Source organism: Elephantulus edwardii, unplaced genomic scaffold (genome assembly GCF_000299155.1).
Source record: "Elephantulus edwardii isolate Elephantulus edwardi_28Jun2011 unplaced genomic scaffold, EleEdw1.0 scaffold00324, whole genome shotgun sequence".
Taxonomy (NCBI): domain Eukaryota; kingdom Metazoa; phylum Chordata; class Mammalia; order Macroscelidea; family Macroscelididae; genus Elephantulus; species Elephantulus edwardii.
This window is the reverse complement of record NW_006400074.1, coordinates 1,205,238-1,226,516: the sequence shown is the minus strand read 5'-3', so window position 1 is coordinate 1,226,516 and position 21,279 is coordinate 1,205,238. Positions and strand designations below refer to the sequence as shown.

At 40.5% G+C, this 21,279-nt stretch overlaps 2 protein-coding genes across 2 annotated transcripts in view; one reads left to right on the top strand and one right to left on the bottom strand.

Moving 5' to 3' along the window:
* The window catches only part of ADORA2B (adenosine A2b receptor), a 78,439-nt gene extending 65,467 nt beyond the window's left edge, over positions 1-12,972 (top strand). The window contains 1 exon segment of the mRNA XM_006903598.1: positions 12,321-12,972. Within this exon segment, the coding sequence (XP_006903660.1) occupies positions 12,321-12,972 (652 nt within the window).
* A 4,403-nt stretch (positions 12,973-17,375) lies between these two features.
* ZSWIM7 (zinc finger, SWIM-type containing 7) overlaps positions 17,376-21,279 on the bottom strand; it is a 22,607-nt gene continuing 18,703 nt past the window's right edge. The window contains exons 4-5 of the mRNA XM_006901401.1: positions 18,742-18,846; positions 17,376-17,504 (exon numbers count right to left, since the gene is read on the bottom strand). Coding sequence (XP_006901463.1) covers positions 17,376-17,504; positions 18,742-18,846 — 234 coding nt within the window. The remainder of the gene's footprint in view (positions 17,505-18,741; positions 18,847-21,279) is intronic.

Genomic DNA, 21,279 nt, shown 5'->3' with positions numbered 1-21,279 from the left:
GAAGATTAATCAGAACTGGCTTTGACAAGCACTGTGGCAATTGGACAATTAAAACAGACATTCGGAGGGCGGGGGAAGAAGAACAAACTGGGGAAGAGGGTAGAAAGAATGGTACAGCAATGAAGGAATGAAAACCCAAAATCCTTGTAAATGTTCATTAATACTAATAAAATTTAATTAAAAAATATATTCCCAGAAAAACAGAAACTAAGGGTGTTTGTAAAAACAAGACCAGAGTTGGCAGGAAACACAGAGAAATATCCTTCTTTTTTTTTTTTTTTTAAATATCCTTCTTACAGAGGTGCCACAGAAAGCAGGATGGACCAAAGTAACTAGCAACAACACCAGAAAGAACTCAACACAATGAGAGCAATAAAACCATGCCTATCAATAATCACACTGAATGTGAATGGTTTAAATGCGCCACTGAAGAGAAAAAGAGTAGCAGATTGGATTAAAAAATCATAACCCATCAATATGCTATTTACACGAGACACACTTGAAAAGTGAAGATAAAGAAAGACTAAAAATAAAAGGATGAGAAAAAATATACCAAGCAAATGGCAAGCAGAAAAAAGCAGGAGTAGCAATATTAATCTCTGATAAAAGAAATTTCAATACGAAAACTATCACAAAGGACAAGGAAGGTCACTACATAATAGTTAAAGGGTCAGTAGAACATGAGAACATAACAATAATAAATATCTATGCACCAAATGATAGACCTGCAAAATATATAAAACAAACATTAACAAAACTGAAAAAGGAAATAGACAACACTACTATAGTAGTTGGAAACTTCAGTACACCACTCTCAAGAACAGATAGAACTACCAGAAAAAAACTCAACAAAGATGCTGAAGTATTAAACCACACAATAAACCAACTTGATCTCATAGGTATTTATAAACTAATACACCCCCCAAAAAAGCACAGTATTCCTTCTTATCCAATGTGCATGGAATGTTCTTGAGAATAGATCACATTCTAGGTCACAAGGGAAGCATCAATAAATTCAGAAACATAGAAATAATACAGAGCATCTTCTCAGAGCATAATGCTACAAAATTAATAACAAGAGGATAAAGGAAGAAAAGAACATACATTTGGAAATTCAACAACACCTTGCTTGAACATGAGTGGGTGCTAGAAGAAATGAAAACCGAAATTAAAAAGTTTCTTGAAATAAATGACAGTGAAAACACAACTTACCAAAGCCTCTGGGAAACACCCAAAACAGTAATCAGAGGTCAATTTATAGCAATAAGCTAACACATCAAAAGTCAGGAAAAAATGACCATTAACTCTCTAGCCCAACATCCCCAACAAATTGAAAAAGAACAGTAAGAAAACTTGACACCCTCTAAAAAACGGAAATTATAAAAATTAGGGCAGAAATAAATGAGATAGAAAACAGAAAAACAATTGAAATCATCAACAAAACTAGGAGTTGCTTCTTTGAAAAGGTAATAAAATTGACAAATCACTAGCAAAACTAACAAAGAAAAAGAAGGTAAAGACAAAAATGATCCAAATAAAATATGCAATGGGCAACATCACAACAGAACCAACTACAATAAAAAGGCTAACATTGGAATATTATGAAAAACTATACTCAAACAAATATGAAAACCTAGAGGAAATGGACAAATACTTAGAAAATCACAACCTACCTAAACTGACACAAATAAAAATTGAACACCTGAACAGACCCATTACAAAAGAAGAAATTGAAAAAGTTATAAAACAACTTCCAGCCAAAAAAACCCTTTCACCAATTCTACATAAAATATTTCAGAAAATAGAAAAAGATGGAATTCTCCCAGACTCATTCTACGAAGCAAGCATATCCTTGATACCAAAGCCAGGTAAAGACACCACCAAAAGTAGAAAACTATAGGCCAGTATCTCTCATGAACATAGATGCAAAAATCCTGAATAAAATCCTGGCTAATAGAATCCAATGATACTTAAAAAAATAATTCACCATGACCAAGTGGATTCATAACAGATATGCAGGGATGGTTCAACATAAGAAAAACAATCAATGCCATTCATCACATTAACAAAGCAAAGAATAAGAACCACATGATCCTATCAATTGGTGCAGAAAAGATCTAACACCCTTTCCTGATTAAAACACTCAACAAAATAGGATTAGAAGGAAACTTCCTTGACATAGTAAAAAGTATGTATGCAAACCCAAGAGCCAACATTGCTCTCAATGGAGAGAGATTAAAGGCAACCCCCTTGAGAAAAGGAACTAGGCAAGGATGCCCATTATCACCTCCTATTCAATATCGTATTGGAAGTCTTAGTGATAGCAATAAGGCAAGAGAAGGAAATAAGGGGTATCCAAATTGGCAAAGAGGAGGTAAAATTATCTCTCTATGCAGATGATATGATAGTGTACTTAGAAGATCCTAAAGATTCAGCAAGAAAACTACTGGACATAGTTGACCAATTCAGCAAAGTGGCAGGATACGAGATCAACATACAAAAATCAATTCAATACCTTTCATAATAGCTAAGATTAAATACTTGGGATTAAATCTAATCAGAACATAAAGGATCTATTAAAAGAAAATTACAAAGCACAAGAAAATGACAAAGCATTACTACAAAGAGACCTGGAGAAGAGGAAAAATATCCCTTGTTCATGGATAGAAAGACTCAATATTTTGAAAATGACAATACTACCAAAAGCAATTTATATATTTAATGCAGTGCTAATACAAATACCAATTCCATCCTTCCACAGGATGGGAAAGACAATCTCCAATTTATTTGGAATGGAAAGAGGCCCCAAATAAGCAAAGCACTCCTTAAAAAGAGAAACAGGTAAGAGGTATCTCACTTCCTGATTTCAAATTCTACATACTGCTGTAGTGATCAAGATAGCATGGTACTGGTACAATGAGAGACACATAGATCAATGGAATTGAATTAAGAACCCACAAATCAGCCCATCTACCTATGGAAAACTGATTATTGACAAGGAGATGAAATCAATTATGTGGGGAAACGACAGCCTTTTTTACAAATGGTGTTGGCAAAATTGGAAAACTATCTGTAGAAAACTCAAGCAGGATCCACACCTCACCTCACACCATACACAAAAACCAACTCAAAGTGGATCAAGGACCTAGGATTAACATCAAGGACTATAAACTTCATTAAAGAAAAGCTTAGAAGAACTCTAGAAGCCCTAATCCACAACATGAACAGTCTTCCAAGAAGCCTGAAAAACCAACAACCAAGAGAGGATAAAATAGATGAATGGGACCTTCTAAGAGTCAAATCCCTATGAACATCCAAAAGCTTCTCTAACAGGGTTAGAAGGGAAGCCACAGACTGGGAAAAAATATTTGATAATGACATATCTGATAAGGGACTTATATCTAGAATTTATAGAATATTTGAGCACCACAACAAGATAAAGGTAAACAACCCAGTTGCAAAATGGGCACAGGATATGATCAGACACTTCACCCAAGAACACATTCAGATGGTGAACAAATACATGAAGAAATGTTCAAAATCCCTAGCTCTAAGAGACGTGCAAAACAAAACAACTATGAGATATCATAGCAAGATTAGTAAGATACCATAGTAAGATTAGCAAAATTCAACAGAGCAGCAAACAACAAATGCTGGCGAGGTTGTGGAGAAACTGGTGAAGCTTGGACTTCTTCCTTTATTACCACTGGTTCTTGATCATATGGTACTTCTTGAAATGGTTTTGTGTCAACCAATACTTTTTGGTACAGTGACTGTGTATTCTGTCCATCTTTATATATGTAAAATATATATTGATTATATATTAATTTCTTTATTTACAAAGTTTGAATACACTGTTTTTTCTCAAAAGATCCTTCCCATTTCCTTCACTCTTCACCCATCGAATTGTGCAAGCCTATGATTAACAACCTCCTCCCCACCCATCCTCTCTCCTCTGCTTCCACCTTCCTCCCCTTGGATCCTCATACTCATTCTACAATAATGGTTTTATACAGTATTTGTCCTTGTAGGACTGAATTAGTTCACTCAGCATAATGTTCTCCAGTCCCTCCCAAGTTAGGTAGTAACTTACAAAGTCATTGTTCCTGCATGCTGTGTAGTATTCCATTGTGTGTATGTTTGTGGCTAGACATCTGGGTTGTTTCCATGTTCTTGTGATGGTGAATAATGCTGTTATGAATACCATCTCATTCCAGTAGCAGTGGTAAAGTTTAACAGGACAGCAAGTAAAAAATGTTGGAGAGGATGTGGCAAGATAGGAACTCTTATACATTGTTGGTGGGATTGTAAAATGGTACCATCACTCTGGAAGGCAGTTTGGCATTTCCTCAAAAAGCTGAACATAGAAATTCCATATGACCCACCTATTCCATTGCTTGGAATATACCCCAAGAAAAATGGTAACTGAGGCTCAAACTGAGACTTGTGCATCAATGATCATAGCAGCATTATCCTTCCATCTTTTGATGCTTCCTGTGTCATTCAAGATTCTGCTCATAGATGCCTGAAGGAATCTTACAACTTGAGGCTTGGATTTACTTTCCAGTTCTTTCAACATGAGAAATGCTCAGTGTATTCTTCCTTTGTGGCTTTCTAACTCTAGTTTCTTCTTGCATATACTGTTAAAATACTTTTATCTGTCTTCTCCAGCTTCCCTTTTCAATCCTCTGCTCATCACTCATGTTTCATTACATCTTTCCTTTATTTTGCCCTCTTCTTCATACTTGTGTAAGTTTCAGAGTCTCTCCTGACATCCATTTTGGTCTTTTTTTCCTTTCCTATCTTTGTAATGACCTTTTACTTTCTTTATCACTGGTGTCCTTGATACCATTCCACAACTTTCTTATCTTTGGTCATTGTTTCATGCATCAAACCAGTTCTTGAGATGGTTTTTAAATTGAAGTGCGACAGGTTTTGATTCTCATAAACTTGTTTTAATTTTTTTTTCAACTTTAGTTTGAACTTGCACATGGTCTGCTCCACAGTTAACTGACCTGGTTGTGACCGTTGGTATTGATGCAGCACCCTTAGTCAGGCCACAGATCTGATTGGATGTAGGAGATCTTCCCTGGGGTGTGGCCTGCACCATCTTCTGTTTTACAAGAGATTAAAGGAAACTACATTGAGCAGAGAAGGGGATAAGGCCATCAATACTACCAAGATGGAAGGCCAGGAACGACATTCATCCTCTAAGCTGGGGATCCCTGCATGATAAACATCTTAAAGGAAGAGATTAATTCCCAGGACGCTGGGGTGTATGAGGAGAAATGTGGCATAAAGATTGGTGGAACATTCATCAATAACCTTTATGAAGATGACTCAACCCTGCTTGCTGAAACTGAGGAGGACCTAAAGCGCTTGCTGCAGAATGTCAAGGACTGCAGCCTCCTATAAGGATTGAAGGTCAACATCAAGAAAACAAAGATTCACACCACTGGGCCAATTGGCAGCATCAGTAGGGATGGTGAAGAGATTGAGATAGTTAACAGTTTTAGTTTGCTTAGCTCCATAGTCAGAACTCTTGATATCAGTAGCCAGGAAATCAAGAGATGAATTGCACGAGCAAAGTCAGCTGTCAGGTACCTCACCAGAGTACTGAGGAGCAGTAACATCAGGCTGGAAATTAAGGTGTGCCTGATTAGGGCTATAGTCTTTGCAATTGTGTGCTATGCATCAGAGAGCTGGACAGTGACTAGGGATGATAGAAAGAGAATTGATGCCTTTCAGTTGTGGTGCTGGAAAAGAGTGTTGAATAAACCAGAGACAAACAGGTTTGTCTTAGAGAGGGTGAAGCTGGGTTGCTCCGTGGGGGCAAGGATTCTGAAGCTTTGTCTGACATACTTTGGGCATGTTGCAAGGAGGGACCAGTTTTTGGAGAGGGACATCATGTTTGAGAGAGTGGATGGACAGTGCAGGAGAGGAAGACCCTCGATGAGATAGATTGATTCAGTGATTGGAGGAGTGGGAGTAGGTATGTCAGAGACAATGAGATTGGCACAGGATAGAGCAGGGTTTAGGGCTCTTGTACATAGGGTCACTATGAGTCACAAGTGACTCAATGGCATATCTCCAAATATTGCTAGACTTATTGATGGCAAAAGAAGATGAAATCCCCTTCTAGAACTGAATGAGAGAAAGCCTTCCCCTTAGAGTCAGGACTCTGCAATTGGACTTCTCACCATTGGGCCAACTGGCAGCACCCTGATAGATGGAGAAGAGATTAAAACTGTTAACAATTTCAGCTTGCTTGATTCCACAATCAATACTCTTGGCACCAGCAGTCAGGAAATCAAAAGACTAATTGCATCAGGAAAATCTGCTGTCAGGGATCTCTCCAGAGTATTAAAGAGCACCTATGTCAGTCTAGAGACTAAGGGACACCTGATCCAGGCCATGGATTTCACTATTACCAGTTATGCATTAGAGGGCTGTACAGTGACCAAAGAGGACAGAAGAATTGATGACTTTGAGTTGTGGTGCTGGAGAAAAGTATTGAACATACCATGGACTGTCAAGAGAGCTAACAAGTCTGTCCTGGTGAGGGTGAAGCTAAGCTATTCCTTGGTGTCAAGGATTTTGAGGCTCGGGTTCCTATACTTTGGCCATGTTTCTAGGAGTGATGAGTCCTTGAAGAAGGACATCATGCTTGGAATGGTGGAGGGACAGCACAGGAGAGGAAGACCCTTTAAGAGATGAATTGACACAGTGACTGGAGTAGTGAGAGTAGATGTGTCAGAGACTGTGAGATTGGCCCAGGATAGAGCAGGGTTCAGAACCTATTATGCATAGGGTCATGGTCAACTCGACAGCACATAACAACAGCACCAACAATCGTTGGCTGGGGATGTGTTGACCATAACCCAACCAGATGAGGAGATGTTTCATTTTATGAGATATTATTAACTGCTCTCACCTGATGATTTGCTCTGGACTGAACCTTTGTTTATAGATGCAGATTCAACTGTAATAGAAGATGCCTCAGAGAAATAGACATGCTTGTTTCCTCAGAGTACTGGTTTGATAAGAATGGGCAAATTTAAAATTGGTTATCTAAAATCAGGGGATTAAGACATAAGGAGTAAAGCAGCTGGATTACATATTTCTCTAAATATGGATGATGGTAAGGGGAGAACTGATCCTATAGAGCATGAGAAATAATAGCAAATAAAAGCCCAAAGGTGGGCTGCAATGTAAGCCTAAAATTTGGTGCTTTTTAGCCATTACATTAAGCCCTCTCTGTTCTCCAGCTACCTTAACTGAAGACACCTGGTTTTGCTAATTATTAACAGCTGTGAGAGTAAGGGGAGCGGGGGAACTCGGGAGCTTCCTACACTGAGTAGCAAGACTTGTGGCAGCTAGACTTGCCATGGGTAAGACTTGAGGGAGACTGGAGCAAGACCCTGTTGAAACCTTGGTGATGATGGTGGAGAGATTGTGGCAAGGTAGAAGAGGGGCCCTAAATAAAAGCCAGTTAAAAGTTTTGCTATTCTTCTCTGTAAATGTTCATTAAAACTAATAAAATTTAATTAAAAAAATCAAGAAAAAAAAAAGTTTTGCTATTCTTGCCAGATAATTAAGGAAAAGTGACTTAGAGCTGCTCTGAGATAAACCTCGCTGGAAATGTGGAGCTGATTTGTGCCTTGGAACTTGGGCTAAAACTTGGACTTGTGTTGGATGATATTCTTTGCCTCCCCCACTCTCCAGTTTCCCCAGTAAACCCCATTCTCAGTACCACGTCTGTGAGTCAACAACGAAGAAACCTCTGTCTGCTGTTGTGGCTCTAGAGCACCATGGGGCTCGAGTGTGGGCTCTGAATCCGCTTTCTACTGTAGACAGTGAGACGCTGTGTTATTCTCATTCCCTCTGAACCTTGCATAGAGATGCTCACAGCCCTGTGCCCCATGTCCCATTTTCAGCTTCTACTTTGGCAGAGAGTAAGATGCGATTTGGTTTATGTTCTAATGGAAATTTAATAGCAGCAAATGATGTGACCCCTCTGAGCCTCAGTTTTTACATCCACACACTAGGTGAACAGCTCTGACCTCATGAGAAATTGGTGAGTTAGCGTGCCTAGTCTGTTGCTTACTGCTTCTCAGAGAGAGGTGTGCGGGCTGTGGAAGCATGGTGTCACTGACACTGAAGCGTTCTGTACGGTTGACGGAGGGATCCCTGATCGCTGAGGTGTTCTGTACGGTTGCCAGAGGGATGGCAGACATTTGCCTCCAGATTCTGTATTTCCTTGTGTAGTTCTACGTCTGTAAGATGGGAAACTGTGACAAGTGAAGAGGAAATTAGGAAAGAGAACCTTTTATAAGATGCAGAAATGGGTAAGGAACTGATTTTTTTTCTTTAAAGTTTCAAAGACAAGATGAAAATGAAGATGTGAGTTCAATATTTTTTGCTTTAGCATTTATTTAAGGTCCTCAGAAAATAATTTTGAACTCCATCATGCTTTATATACAACGGTTGTTAATCATTCCCAGAGGGAGCTCTGGTAGCTTAGCAATAAGGCATTGTGCTGCCAATGCAAAGGTATGAAGTTTGAATATACTAGTTGCTCTGAGGGAGAAAGACAGGCATTCTGTTCCCATGTCATTTACTGCCTCTGAATACGCACAGGAGAGTCAGCTATGACTAAGTTCCAACTCCATGAAACATAACAGTAATGACGTGTGTACCTGTGTGTGTACTTCTATTTTCTGCCTTTTCCATTGATAGGAAGAAAAGTTGCAATTCAGTTTTTACTCACACAGCTTCATGTGTGGTAGAGTAAATACACATGGGTATGTGTACTCCACAGCATTTTCAGTGGCTGATTGTTTGGAAGTAGGGAGCCAAGCTTTTCTTCCGAGGTGCCTCTAGGTGGACTTGAACCTACAGTCTTTTGATTAGCAGTGGAACACATAAACTCTTTGTACCACTGTTTTCTAACTTCCATGAAAGTAGTGATTATATTTCCAATGCTTGGTAGAGAGCCTAGTCACGGAAAGAACTCTGAATGTAATCAGAATGGAACAAGAGCGAAGGGGGACTGGATGGAGATCATGGACAGTCTGACTAGTGAGTGCTTCCTCGAGCTGCTTTTCCTTATCCAAGACACATTGGCCTATAGGTCATTTATTCATGAGATCCAGCTGTTTCGAGAAATTCAGATGTATGTGGATCTGGTTATTGTTTTGAACTCTGATGGGAAGCCATTTCCACGAGGCTTCTAGGTCCAGGGAGCTCCATGTCTAAGAAATCCAGAGACAGCATGATACATTGGAAGGATCACTGCCTCTGAATTCAAACTTAGCTTCTGAGCATTAGTTCTTTTGCTATTTTTGTTACCCAGATTTTATATTTCCATTTTTTCACTTGTTAAATGGTTGAGCTAAAAATCACAAGTTGAAGAGATGAGGTATAAGGGGCTCTCCTCATCATTCTCTTCCATCTCATAAAAAGTCTGAAAGTCTTCCAGGACTCTTCTTTTTATGTCTTATTGGCTAGGATCACTTCACTCATACACCCTGACCAATCACTGATAAGAGAACGGAGGCATCATATTTGCTTACTCAAAAATACTTTTTCATCTTGCAGGGTTCAGCTGTTGTCTAGAGAGCAGAAAATGGGACATGGGGGCACAGGGCCGTGAACATCTCTCTGAAAGGGCCAGAAGGAGTGAGAATAACACAGCCCCTTACCACAGAAAAGCAGATGAAAAGCCTGTAGCCCAGCTCCATGGTGCCTCTAGAGTCACACCAGCAGCAAGAGGTTCATTTATTGGTTATTGACTCACTGCCTTTATTCACAGTTGTGGTATTGAGAAGGGTTTATTAGGGAAGTAAGTTGGAAAGTAGGGGAGGGACAAAGAATATCAGTCACACAATGCAAATCCAGGTTTTGGTGCCTGGAGTCCCGAGGCACAATTCCTCAGTTAGTCCAGGCTCAGGTTTCAGTGCCAGGGCCAGCTCTTCCCTCAGGTATTCGGCGGGCACAGCAAACTCCTTTAACTGTGGCCTTTATCTCAGGATTCCTCTGGTTACACTTTGCCAGAGTTTATCCACAGCAATGCCAAAATCTCTCCACCACCATCACCAGGGTCTTGCTCTCACCAGGGTCTTGTAAAGTCTCACCAGTCTCCCTCAAGTCTTGCACCTCACTGTGGGAAGCGATCTCCCTCGAGCTCACTTGCTTGTAGGTGCTCTCTTCCCACAGCTGATGATGATTTGTAAGACCATGTGTCTGCAGTTAAGGTAGATGGAGACCAGAAGGGACTAAGATAATGGCTAAAAAAAGCCAACCCTAGGCTAACACCACAACACTGTACTCAACTACAGTTGAACTCTTCCAACAAGCTGCCTCACAGATCTGCAATCTTGTGATTCTAAGTGCTTGTCCTGTAGGAGGCTGCCTTCATATCCTGCAAGAATTGTCCTCTTCATGTCTCTAGTGAGGTAGTGGCCAGGAATTTTTGTTTTTAAAGGAATGGCTTGACATTCCCTAATGAGAAGATCAGGAGCTTGTGAATAGATGGATTCATTAACCAAGAAATATTCGGTGGCGTGCAGAGCCAAAGCAGTGTCTTATAGTCAATGCTCTGTCATCGCCCTGCCTGCTCATGTGAGGTGCCCTAATAGCAGGTAGAAAGATGAGAGGCCATTGTAAATGGTGAGGCAAGATCTTCTGTGCTGGCCCTCCTGACTGTCCAGGCTGCAACATGAGGTATTCAAAATTCAGAATCTTTCTTTAAAGCAGTTTGACAAATCACACCAGGAATATAATTTTATGAAGAAAATTTACCCGGTGTTCAGATCCTGACGATACTGACAAAAAGAGGTTTCATTCCTTGAGCAGTTTACATTCCAGTTGAGGAGAAACACATGTAAGCAGATAAATGATCTTTGTGGGCTCAAGGAGGTGTGATGGCACAAAGAGTGGGAGCAGGATCCTTTGCTTAGAGATGATCAGAAAGAGGGCACTCTTGCAAGAACGGGTGTTTTGTTTGGTTTTGAGCAGCATAATTCAGCAGGGACCCACTGGTCAGGAGGGGCAGACCCTGTTTGTGCCATCTGAGACTTAGAAGATACTGTGAACCATGCTGAAGTGTGGGCTTCAATCTTTGGGCAAAGGAAATGACACTTCCCATAGAACTGCCATAGTCTTAGTGGAATATGTGTCAGATCAGTTCCCAACTTGCCCTCAGAGGTCACAGAAAGATTCACTTATGCAATAATAGATAGAATAATTATTAACCTGTGTTTATTAGCAGAGTGTCTAAAATGTGTTTATACTAAGTTTTATTGGTTTAAAAATTACTAAGAACATAGATATTTGCTAAATTATTTCCCTACTCTTATCAGCCTGCTCTTAGCACTTCTGGGTCATTGAGAGCAGTGCTGGAAGCCTTCTTCCCCAGCAGGTTATAGGGTATTTTTAGCAGTATTCAGGGATAATTCTGCCCACAATCCAAGGCATACCTTGTAGGGGAGAGCAGAAGGGTCATTGCTCAGAGCCACCTAACTCCAAGGGGCTCTGCTTCTTATTTCCTTTGGGCCTGTGTTCACCTCCCACTCTACTGTGTTTAAATGTCACCTTACAAAACTACCCCAGCTCATTCCTCCTTTAAAACTATAGTCTCTTTTTCACTTTCCCCCTATCATACTTACCTTCTCCTAACACTGTAATACTTTACTGCATTGGTACCTGTGTTTATACTATGTATAACACCTACGTTATGGTTACCTGTCTCTTCCTGGTGGAAGTGTAAGTTTCTTAAAAGCAGCAGTCTTTGTTGTTCTGGCCCTGATGTGTAACAATGCCCCATAGAAAACTTGATTCAAATGTAATTAAAAAGCAATCCTCTGAAACTTCCCACTTATTCTCATTGCCCATGAGTTCTGTCACTAAGCAGAAAAGGTTACCAAGTGAAGAATGAAAATTATAAAGAACTTGTTAAAGCAAATTAGTTCTTACCTACTTTAGTGTTGGGGATAAAAGGTCATGGTGCTTTGTGAGGACAAAAATTAGTGGTTGTTAAGGGTAAAGATGATGATTGGTGGCCTACTGGATAGAGTTGTGCTGCCAACTCAAAGGATCCAAATCCACCAGCTTGCTCTGTGGGAGGATAGGCAATCTCCTCCCATGCAGTTATAGCCTCTGAAAACCCACTGGATGATCAGCTATGAATCAGTTCTGATGCGATGGTTATGAGATGAGTTGAAGAGTAAAGGCCTTTGATGCAAAACAGAGGTGGGTTCTTGGACTTTGCTTATGGAGTACAATAAACTGATTATAATGGATGATGTTCTTTTGAACAGGTATAAGAGTTTGGTCACTGGGACCCGGGCAAGAGGGGTCATTGTTGTCCTCTGGGCCCTTGCCTTTGGCATCGGACTCACTCCATTCCTGGGATGGAATAGCAGAAGCACTGCCCTCAACTGCACAGACCCCTTGGATGGAGCCATGAATGAAAGCTGCTGCCTGGTCAGGTGTCTCTTTGAGAACGTGGTCTCCATGAGCTACATGGTCTATTTCAATTTTTTTGGATGTGTTCTGCCCCCACTCCTCATCATGCTGGTCATCTACATCAAAATCTTCATGGTGGCCTGTGAGCAGCTACAGCGAACTGAACTGAGGGGCCACTCAAGGACCATGCTTCAACGAGAGATCCACGCAGCCAAATCCTTGGCGATGATTGTGGGGATTTTTGCTTTCTGCTGGCTGCCAGTACATGCTATCAACTGTGTCACTCTTTTCCACCCAGCCCAACATAAGGTGAAGTCCAAGTGGGCAGTCAACACTGCCATTCTCCTGTCACATGCTAACTCTGTTGTCAATCCCATTGTCTATGCCTACCGGAATAGAGACTTCCGATACACATTTCACAAGATCATCTCCAAATATATTCTCTTCCAGACAGATATCCTCAAGAGTGGGAATGGGTAGACAGGGGTCACGACCAGCTCTTGATGTGAGCTTATGGCCCAGGCTGTGGCCTCTTCAAGAAGGTACAAATTTAGAACAAAGGATACGACATGACTGGCTGATTCTCAGTGCAAGACATTTATGCCTCACAAGCATACGGGCTGACTCTCTTGAGTCTTTCCCTGGGCTTACCACACCCCTAGCCTCCTTCATGTTATTTGCAGGCTCCAAGGTTGATAAATTTATTTTTTGGCATTTATGGTTTTTTTGGCTGCTCTTAATAAATGGATGATGCTGACACTTGAATGGATTCTAATAGGAGTTGTGTTTGTTTTGAAGTTTGCATTTATATAGTAGGAAATGATTGAAATCTTTTTACTGTGAAAAATTATGAACTATTATAATGCAAGTCACCTTTAACTTGGATAGAATGGAAAAATAAAATAATATACTAAAATTGTACACTCGTTCCTAGGAAGAAACAGAAAAAAGTATACTTCAGTAAAAAAACTGCTTCATTGAGGGAGATGACTCTTGTGTAGAATATTGTCAGATAACTATTTTTAGTTCTATTCTTTACCATAAAGAGAAAACTTAATCTAGAGGAAGAAACAAAAAACTGGGACCCCTCTGCTCATTTCCATTTTCTCCTTTTTAAGCTAATAATGTGTCTGACTTCTCTTCCAAGTTTGACCAAGTTGTTGGAACTCTGAATATGAAAGTGTTATGGAATAAAGTTTTATGACTGTATTGTGTGAAATAGGAATAAAACTTTTTAAACTATGTGTGGGTTGTGGCACTGATTTGTCATATAGAGGTGCACCTACCCTGTGTACTTTACCCTCTAGACTGTTTTAAAAAGAAAGTTTATGCCAAGTCCCAAGTTTCTAAGCAGTAGGAAAAACATAACAGAGCGCTGGTGGCCTAGAGGTAAGAAGCTGCACAGTTTGAATCCACCAGCTGCTCTGCCGGAGAAGGATGTAAACTCTTGTCCCGTGTGGTTTATTACCTCTGAAAACCCCCAAGAGGGTTAGCTATGGGTTGGTTCCGATCTGATGATACACAGTAACAACAGGAAAGTTGTGACGGATTTTATCTGTCACACTTCAAAGTAAAGAAATGGTCTGCCAATCACAGAGCCCTGGGACATCTGTGCCCTGGGGTTTTCCATACAGCCTCCACCTGCCAGCAATGCGGTGGGGCATTGACTAGGCTGTACTTTTTTTAAAAAAAAGTAGTAATTTTTTTTCATTGAAGGCTTACATAGCAGTTTAGGTTCCTATTCAGTTCCTACACAAGTTGTTCAGTGATGTCAGTTATCCATTCTTTATACCACACGTACATTCTTTTTTTTCCTGTTCTGGTTCTGTTAATCTAGTTTCCGAAAGCCCCTTATAGTCTTATTGTTTTAAAATGATGATTGACCATTTTAGCCTGGTGGTGGTTCTGTGCTGTCAAGTCAGAACCAACTCACAGCTGACCCTCCAGTGGTATTCAGGGGCTGTGGGTCACACAGGATACTGGTCGTGTTTCCTCAGAGAGCAGCTGGTGGATTTGAACTGCTATTGGGCCACAAGAGCTCCCTCTATGAATTTTGTTGTCACAGAGGTTAAGTTATTTATTTTTTTAGGACAGTACTTACAGGTAATATTATTTGACCCAACTTGTTATTTAGCTATAAGGTGACCTCAAGGGTAGGTTTTGGTTCAAGTTTTGAAGCGTATCTCAGGACCCCTGATTTTTTTTCTTTTTAGAAATTTTATATTTTGTTCCACTTCCCCTCCCCCATCCCATTCTATCAGAATCATCACCTGTTGCTCTGATTAAATGGTCAGAGTGATAGACAAGCACCATATAGCTCTTCTGATTTCAGAGTAAGACTATGGTTCATGTAGACTATTGCATCTGTAGATCGGTCCCTCTGATTCTTAGCCTTTTTTCTTGTTGCTCTGGATGAGTCAAGACTAATAGTTGTATCTCAAGCATGTTTTTGCATTGGTGGTCTGGTGGCCAGGCGGCAAGAAGCTGAAGCTGTGGTCTCAAAGATACATGGTTTGAATCCACTAGCCACTTTGCATGAGAACGATGGGCAGTTTCCTCCTGTGTGATTGCTTCTGAAAACCTGCTGGAGGGTCAGAAATGGGTTGGTTCCAACTTGATTAACACAACAATGATGGGGTTATCTATATTGAATTACTTTATTATATAATATAGTGTTCTTTACATAATACAGTACATTATCAGGGAGCTCTGGTGGCCTAGTAGTAAGAAGATTTGCTGCAATCACGAAGCTGCTCTGCAGGATGGGCAATCTCCTCTGTGCAACTTACTGACTCTGAAAACTTGTCAGAGGGTCAGCTATGAGTCAGTTCCACTCAGCAGCATGCAACAATACAGTATCAACACAGTATCTCCACTTGCAAGCTTACAGGATTCTAGATACTGCTTACCAAACTAGGATGTAGAAGTATAACTTCATGACCTGTATCATGCCACATTACTAAAACGTCCCTTAAGATTATGGTCTTGATCCTTCAATCCCAGAAATCCAATCTTTCAGGGTGTTTAGTTAGATTTAAAAGTATCCTTTGTATGGTGTATGTCTCTATATGTACACAGAAACACAGATATAGAGCCCTGGTGGCCTCGCTGGTACAGAGTTGTGTTGCCAAACCAAAGGTAGACGGTTTGAATCCACTGGCTGTTCCACAGGAAAAAGATGGGACAGTCTTCTGTAAGTGTAATTTAAAGTCTCTAAAAACCTGCTGGAGAGGCAATTCTGAGTTGGTCATACATGCACACACACATTTTCACATACGTAACCCATATACCTATATACAGAGAAGGAGCTCTGGTGATGCAATATTTCATTTATCAGTTTAGTTTAAACTCACCACCCACTATTGAAGAAAGATGGGCAGTCAATTTCCATTAAGATTTATAGCTTCGTAAACCTGATGGAAAGTCCCTGTGATTTAAAATGGTATGTACGCAAAAATACACCTGTGCATATATACATATACCCACATATGTACACCTGTATATATACACACATAGTCCTACATACATTCATGGACACCTATGTACATAAACATATGTCTACATGTAAACTTGCTGGCTACTTTTGTTGCTGAATAATTAAGTATGCCACAACACATTATCAACAAATCCTTTTATTGTATCCTTTTTAGTGACATCATTTACCTTTGTTAAGTGATGTATATTTCACTTTCATTCCAAGTTAACTTTCCCAAGACAAAAAAAACAACAACAAACAAACCTGTTTAACTATTTAGTGTGAGTCCCCCTGCCCCTCAAAGGATCTCTTTTGTCTGTTCACTGTTTTAATGCTTTGCAACATCTCAGCAGATTTACTGAACCTTTCCAGAGGCAGGGAATTCCTGTTCTCCTGGGATCCTACTTGGGCTGTGGACAGTTTTTCCCTAGTAGTAACTCTTAACTTCTCCCAGGACCTAATTTTGAGCCCCTTCCCTTATTTGGTCTAGGGGGCAAAAGTGCATACAGAGTAAGCCTCTCTTGTCTAGATACCACCTGGACACCAACTCCATAGATACTTGAAGCATACAAAAATCAGGACTCTTAATTCTTACTAGTGTTGCTACTACTTAGCCCTATCTTTGCTGCAGAATCATTTTCTGGATATAAGGAAAAGAACTGGGAGCTCTGGTGGTAGAGTCCATAGGAACTTACTTTGTAGCTCAAAGGTGGCTCCTCTGGTAGCTCGAACCCACCAGTGGCTTCACAGGACAAAAGACAGGCAGTCTTCTCCCATGTGATTAACAGCCTCAGAAAGCTGCTGGAGGTTCAGCTATGATCTGTTCTAACTTGACAGCAATGAGATTTGGCTAGAGGGAAGGAAAAGTACTAACTCTTTAAACGTCACCATACTGAGTTTGATCTACTATTCCACTCTTTTAAAAATGACTAGTAATTCATTTAGGGACCTAATCTTAAGTAGGTGGTCTAAAGAGTTGTGCTGCCAACCCACAGGTTGTTTGAAACCACTAGCTACTCCACAGGAGGAAGATGGGGTAGTCTCCTCCCATGTGATTTACAGCCTCTGAAAACCCACTAGAGGGTTAGCTAAGAGTGGGTACTGACTCAATGGTACATAATAAAATGAACAATATCAGTAATTCAGGTACCTCAATACCTCGCCAGCTGTGGGTACAGTATAGTAGTAGGTTTTATATGAGTGCAAAATGCTTGATTCCAGGTCAGTTTTTTTACCCAGCGGCTCAGAGACTGGTTAGATTTTTCATAAAGGGACTCGGTACAGGGCTTCTAACCATACATCATAGACTCTAACCAGGCCAGGAGGGAAAAGTCACAGAGGTGTCACAGCATCAAGAAGCTTATGGATTCATTCAGCTCTCTTCTTTATAAACTGTATTTCTTGATGAGACTTCTATTTTGGAAGATGATGTTCATTCTGTATCTTTATGCTCTTGTTCCTCCTCGGTGAACAGCATGTCAGTCAGGTGCTTGTCAGAGACAGTTAGCTGCTGGCAGGTCCCCATTATATGACTAAGATAAACTGCCAAGAGATGTTTGCACTGAAATACAAAGCCCATGAGCCCATGAGAAGCAGGTACAGCCAGAGATGGCTAACTCACTGCTATTCTATCTAATGGGAAGGAACTGGTGCATGCCTATGTCCTCAACTCACTGCCTAAAAACTGAAAAGGAGGCCTATGTAGTCTTTGTAAAGGCCACAGGGAGCAAAGAAAGATTAATTTTGCCTGCTGCTTTGGGCAACAGTTTAGATCCAGCTAGCACAAGGTATATAATATAAGCCACGGTGAAAATCAGGACAAATTCCTTATATTTTGTCTTAAATTTGGCTCTTGCATTCCTTGCCTTCAGAAAGCTATTAATGAGTAACACTGCTCTAGGTACTCTGCTAAGTGTTTCTTGCAGCTTATTAATCCATTGAAATTTGACAGCTGCCCTGAGGGCTGTCCCCATTCTGACCATGCATTAAGTCCAGCACCCATTCTCTTGACCACTCTTCTACTTCCTGGGTGTGGGGAAGGGAGCGCCAGCACAGTTCTCACATATGTGGCCTGTACACACATCTAAGAAGACAGCAGGATGAAGTGTTTGATCTTGAAGAAACAAGTTATATCAGCTGTGAGCATGGCTCTTAAAGAGTGGGATTCCTTCATGCTCTAGGTAGCATCCTCAAAATTCTAATTTCAAGAAAGAATGAGATGAATGCTGTGATTTTCTGTGACAGAACTTAAGGAAAACAATTACAGCTGTTAGGTGAGTAGAATCTTTCCCATTTAAATAAAGAGCAGTGTGTGTACATCCTGTTCTTGATGCTTTGGACACCTACAGAACTGACAGATTGCTGGGCTCTCCTGTATCACGGGAGTCAAGTAACGTGTGGTGGTGTGCCAGGCCAGCTTATGGGTGCTGTGGGAAGACACTGGCTCACGGCTGGGGATGGGAACTGCAAAGCTGCCAATATTTAATTTCGTGCAAATAACAGAGGGCCATCTAATTCCCCAATACTGAATTCTGGGATGTCCCTATTGCCCTTTCCAAATCAAAATGAAAAAAAGAAAAAAAAAGCATGAAACTGATATAGTTCTGTATGACTTCTGAAATGACCTTGTGTTTTAGGAACTTAAATCCAATAGATGACTAGGTAAAGCCAAGGACAATAAAGATCTGTTTCCTTATGTAGTAAAACTCATTACTGTGTAACTGTCAGACCACACAATCATTTCCCAACAATTCTCCTCCTAATTCAGCTGTCATGGGAGGAGCCCCCCACATCCTCACCAGGAGGCTGTCACTCATCCGTAGCACCGAGAAGGCAAATGCTGGACACGAACAGTAATGACAAGAGGCCAAACAGGTGTATGTTTTACCGGAACTTCCGAGGACCTACGAAGGACATGATAGGCAGGGTCAGACCTTAGAAAAAGGTGCTGAGGCGAGCTTTGGTGGCCTAGTGGCAAGAAGCTGCAACTGCAAACTCAGAAGTGCACCAGATGCTCTGCTGGAGGAGGAACACTCTCCTCCTGTACCGGTCAGATCTGATTTGACGGTACAAACAAAAAAAATTATGGAAAAAAAAAAGAAAAAGGTGCTGAAAAATGACTTCTTCCCCTGGAGTTTATAATGTTTATGGTTGCTTTTCAAACTGTACTGGGCAGAAAAGGAGTGTTTTATACAACAGGGAAACACAATTTTTTTGTGTGTGGGCTCTTCCCAATGTGTCTGTGTTTACCACCTCAATCACATCATGCAACAAAACAGAGGGGTTTCAAGCTAATTAGACCATTTAGTTATTCCTATGCTACATCAGAGGATTCACAGGGTCCCCCTCATTGGGCTGCCCATGCTCATAAAAACTGAAGTGCAAGGAAAAGCTTCTCTTATCTACACTTCATTTGGGTGTTTCAAAGCTCATTTGTAAGTTTCTAAAGCTTCCACCACACATCTAAAGAGAAACCTAAATAGGTGGAGTGAACAAGACGAAGTCTTGAGAAATGGAAAAAGGTGAGAAAGGAGAAAACAAAGCAAAGAACTTGCATAGTGAGCCCACACCTGTGTAGGATGTTGGTGCTATGTAGGTGTCAAGTATGACCCACAGCAACCCTGTGAACAACAGATCTGAACCCTGTCCTGTTCTGTGCTATCCTTACACTTCCTGACACACTAAGAGCCCATTGTGGCAGTCACCGTGTTAAATCTACCTGGTTAATCCAATCCTTCTTTTCCCTCACCGACCCCTCCACCTTTTTGCTGTGAGATCCAGTGTTCTAAATGGGGGCTGATATTACAGCTAGGATCAACGAGTGAAGGAATTCTGGAGCAGATATAATAGTTACATAGAAAGAACAGACATACAATACAGGTTATTGTTACCACTGCTTAGCTGCTCCTCTCCCTTCCAGAAGGGGCCAAAAAAAATCACTTCAGGTGATGGCAACATAATGACCATTTTTAGGATAATTAAACATCTAGAAACAAACAGCCAAGCCCACTGCCTTTGAATTGATTCCCACTCAAAGCTATTCTACATGACAGAGTAGAACTGCCTGAAAGGTTTAGAATGCTGCAAACATTTGAGAGTAGACAATGCTATCTTCTGAAGGTGGCTGATGAGTTCATATTTCTGACTCTTAGATTGTTATTGCTGTGATGTGCCATCAAGTCACCTGTGACTCATAGCGACCCTATGTACAACAGCTCTGAACTCTGTCTATGTTATGCCAACCTTATTGTCTCTGACACACCTACCCCCAGCACTCCTGTCACTGAATCAATCCATCTCATTGGGGGTCTTCTCTGAGATTAGCCAAATGTTTTAGCACTAAGCTGCTAGGGTTCCTTTATTATCTTTTCAAAGAACTCCTTAGTGAAGCCAAATTCTTACTATATTACTATACAGTGAACGCAGCCAGGTCAATGTGAGGGTGTAAATTTCTACAGCCTCATTTAACTCAAAAGTCCAAAGTGACTGCCACAATTCAAGAAAGTTAGCATTTTAGCAATGTAATATAAAACAGGATGTGTATGATGAAAAATAAGTAGGTCATGGTGATGACTGAGAGGAATAAAAATTGAAAACTCAAAACATTTCAAACAAAATCGCTAAGATTTTAACTATCACAAAACTAGAGGAAGTCTAGGATATTTTAGTAACACAGAATCAGGCACAAACAATTCAGTGGTTCTGATCACATCTCGAAGTTCATCGTGAGAAATTCCAATAAGCAGCTTCTTTTGAGCAAGTAAGTATGATCTCCAATTTTAACTATAGGATTCAATACCATGACTCCATTTTTGTCAAGGAGGAAACCTTTGAAGGTGTCGCTGAGGTAAATGAAGTTCTCCAATGTGGAATGAATGACAAGTTAATTTGCTAAGCAAAGTCACCTGTTTGCTTATTCACTCAGGGAAAACAGACATGGTCTTAGTTCAAACTCTTAAGTTCATCATTGATAAATCAAATTTCAAACGCTCTGAGAATCTTTCTCCTTCCTAAACTTCAGTAATGCCTGGATAGCCAGACAAGTGCTGATGGCTTCTTTTGTATCCTTCTGTATCTCAGACAGACAAGAAATTCTGATCACCTGTAAAAATAAAGGTGGTGAGACTGTCTGACCTCTAACTTCACAAAAGGACGGAATATTAACAGTTAAAGGCTGATTCCCATGAAGCTGAGGTCAGGCATATATGTCTTCTCTCCAAACTTATTACCAACTCTGACACCAGCCATCACTCACTCATTTTCTGCTGAGTTCTATAGTTCGTTGCAATGGCCAGAATTCTCAGAAATGACTCTTGATTACAGAGGTTTTTTTTTGT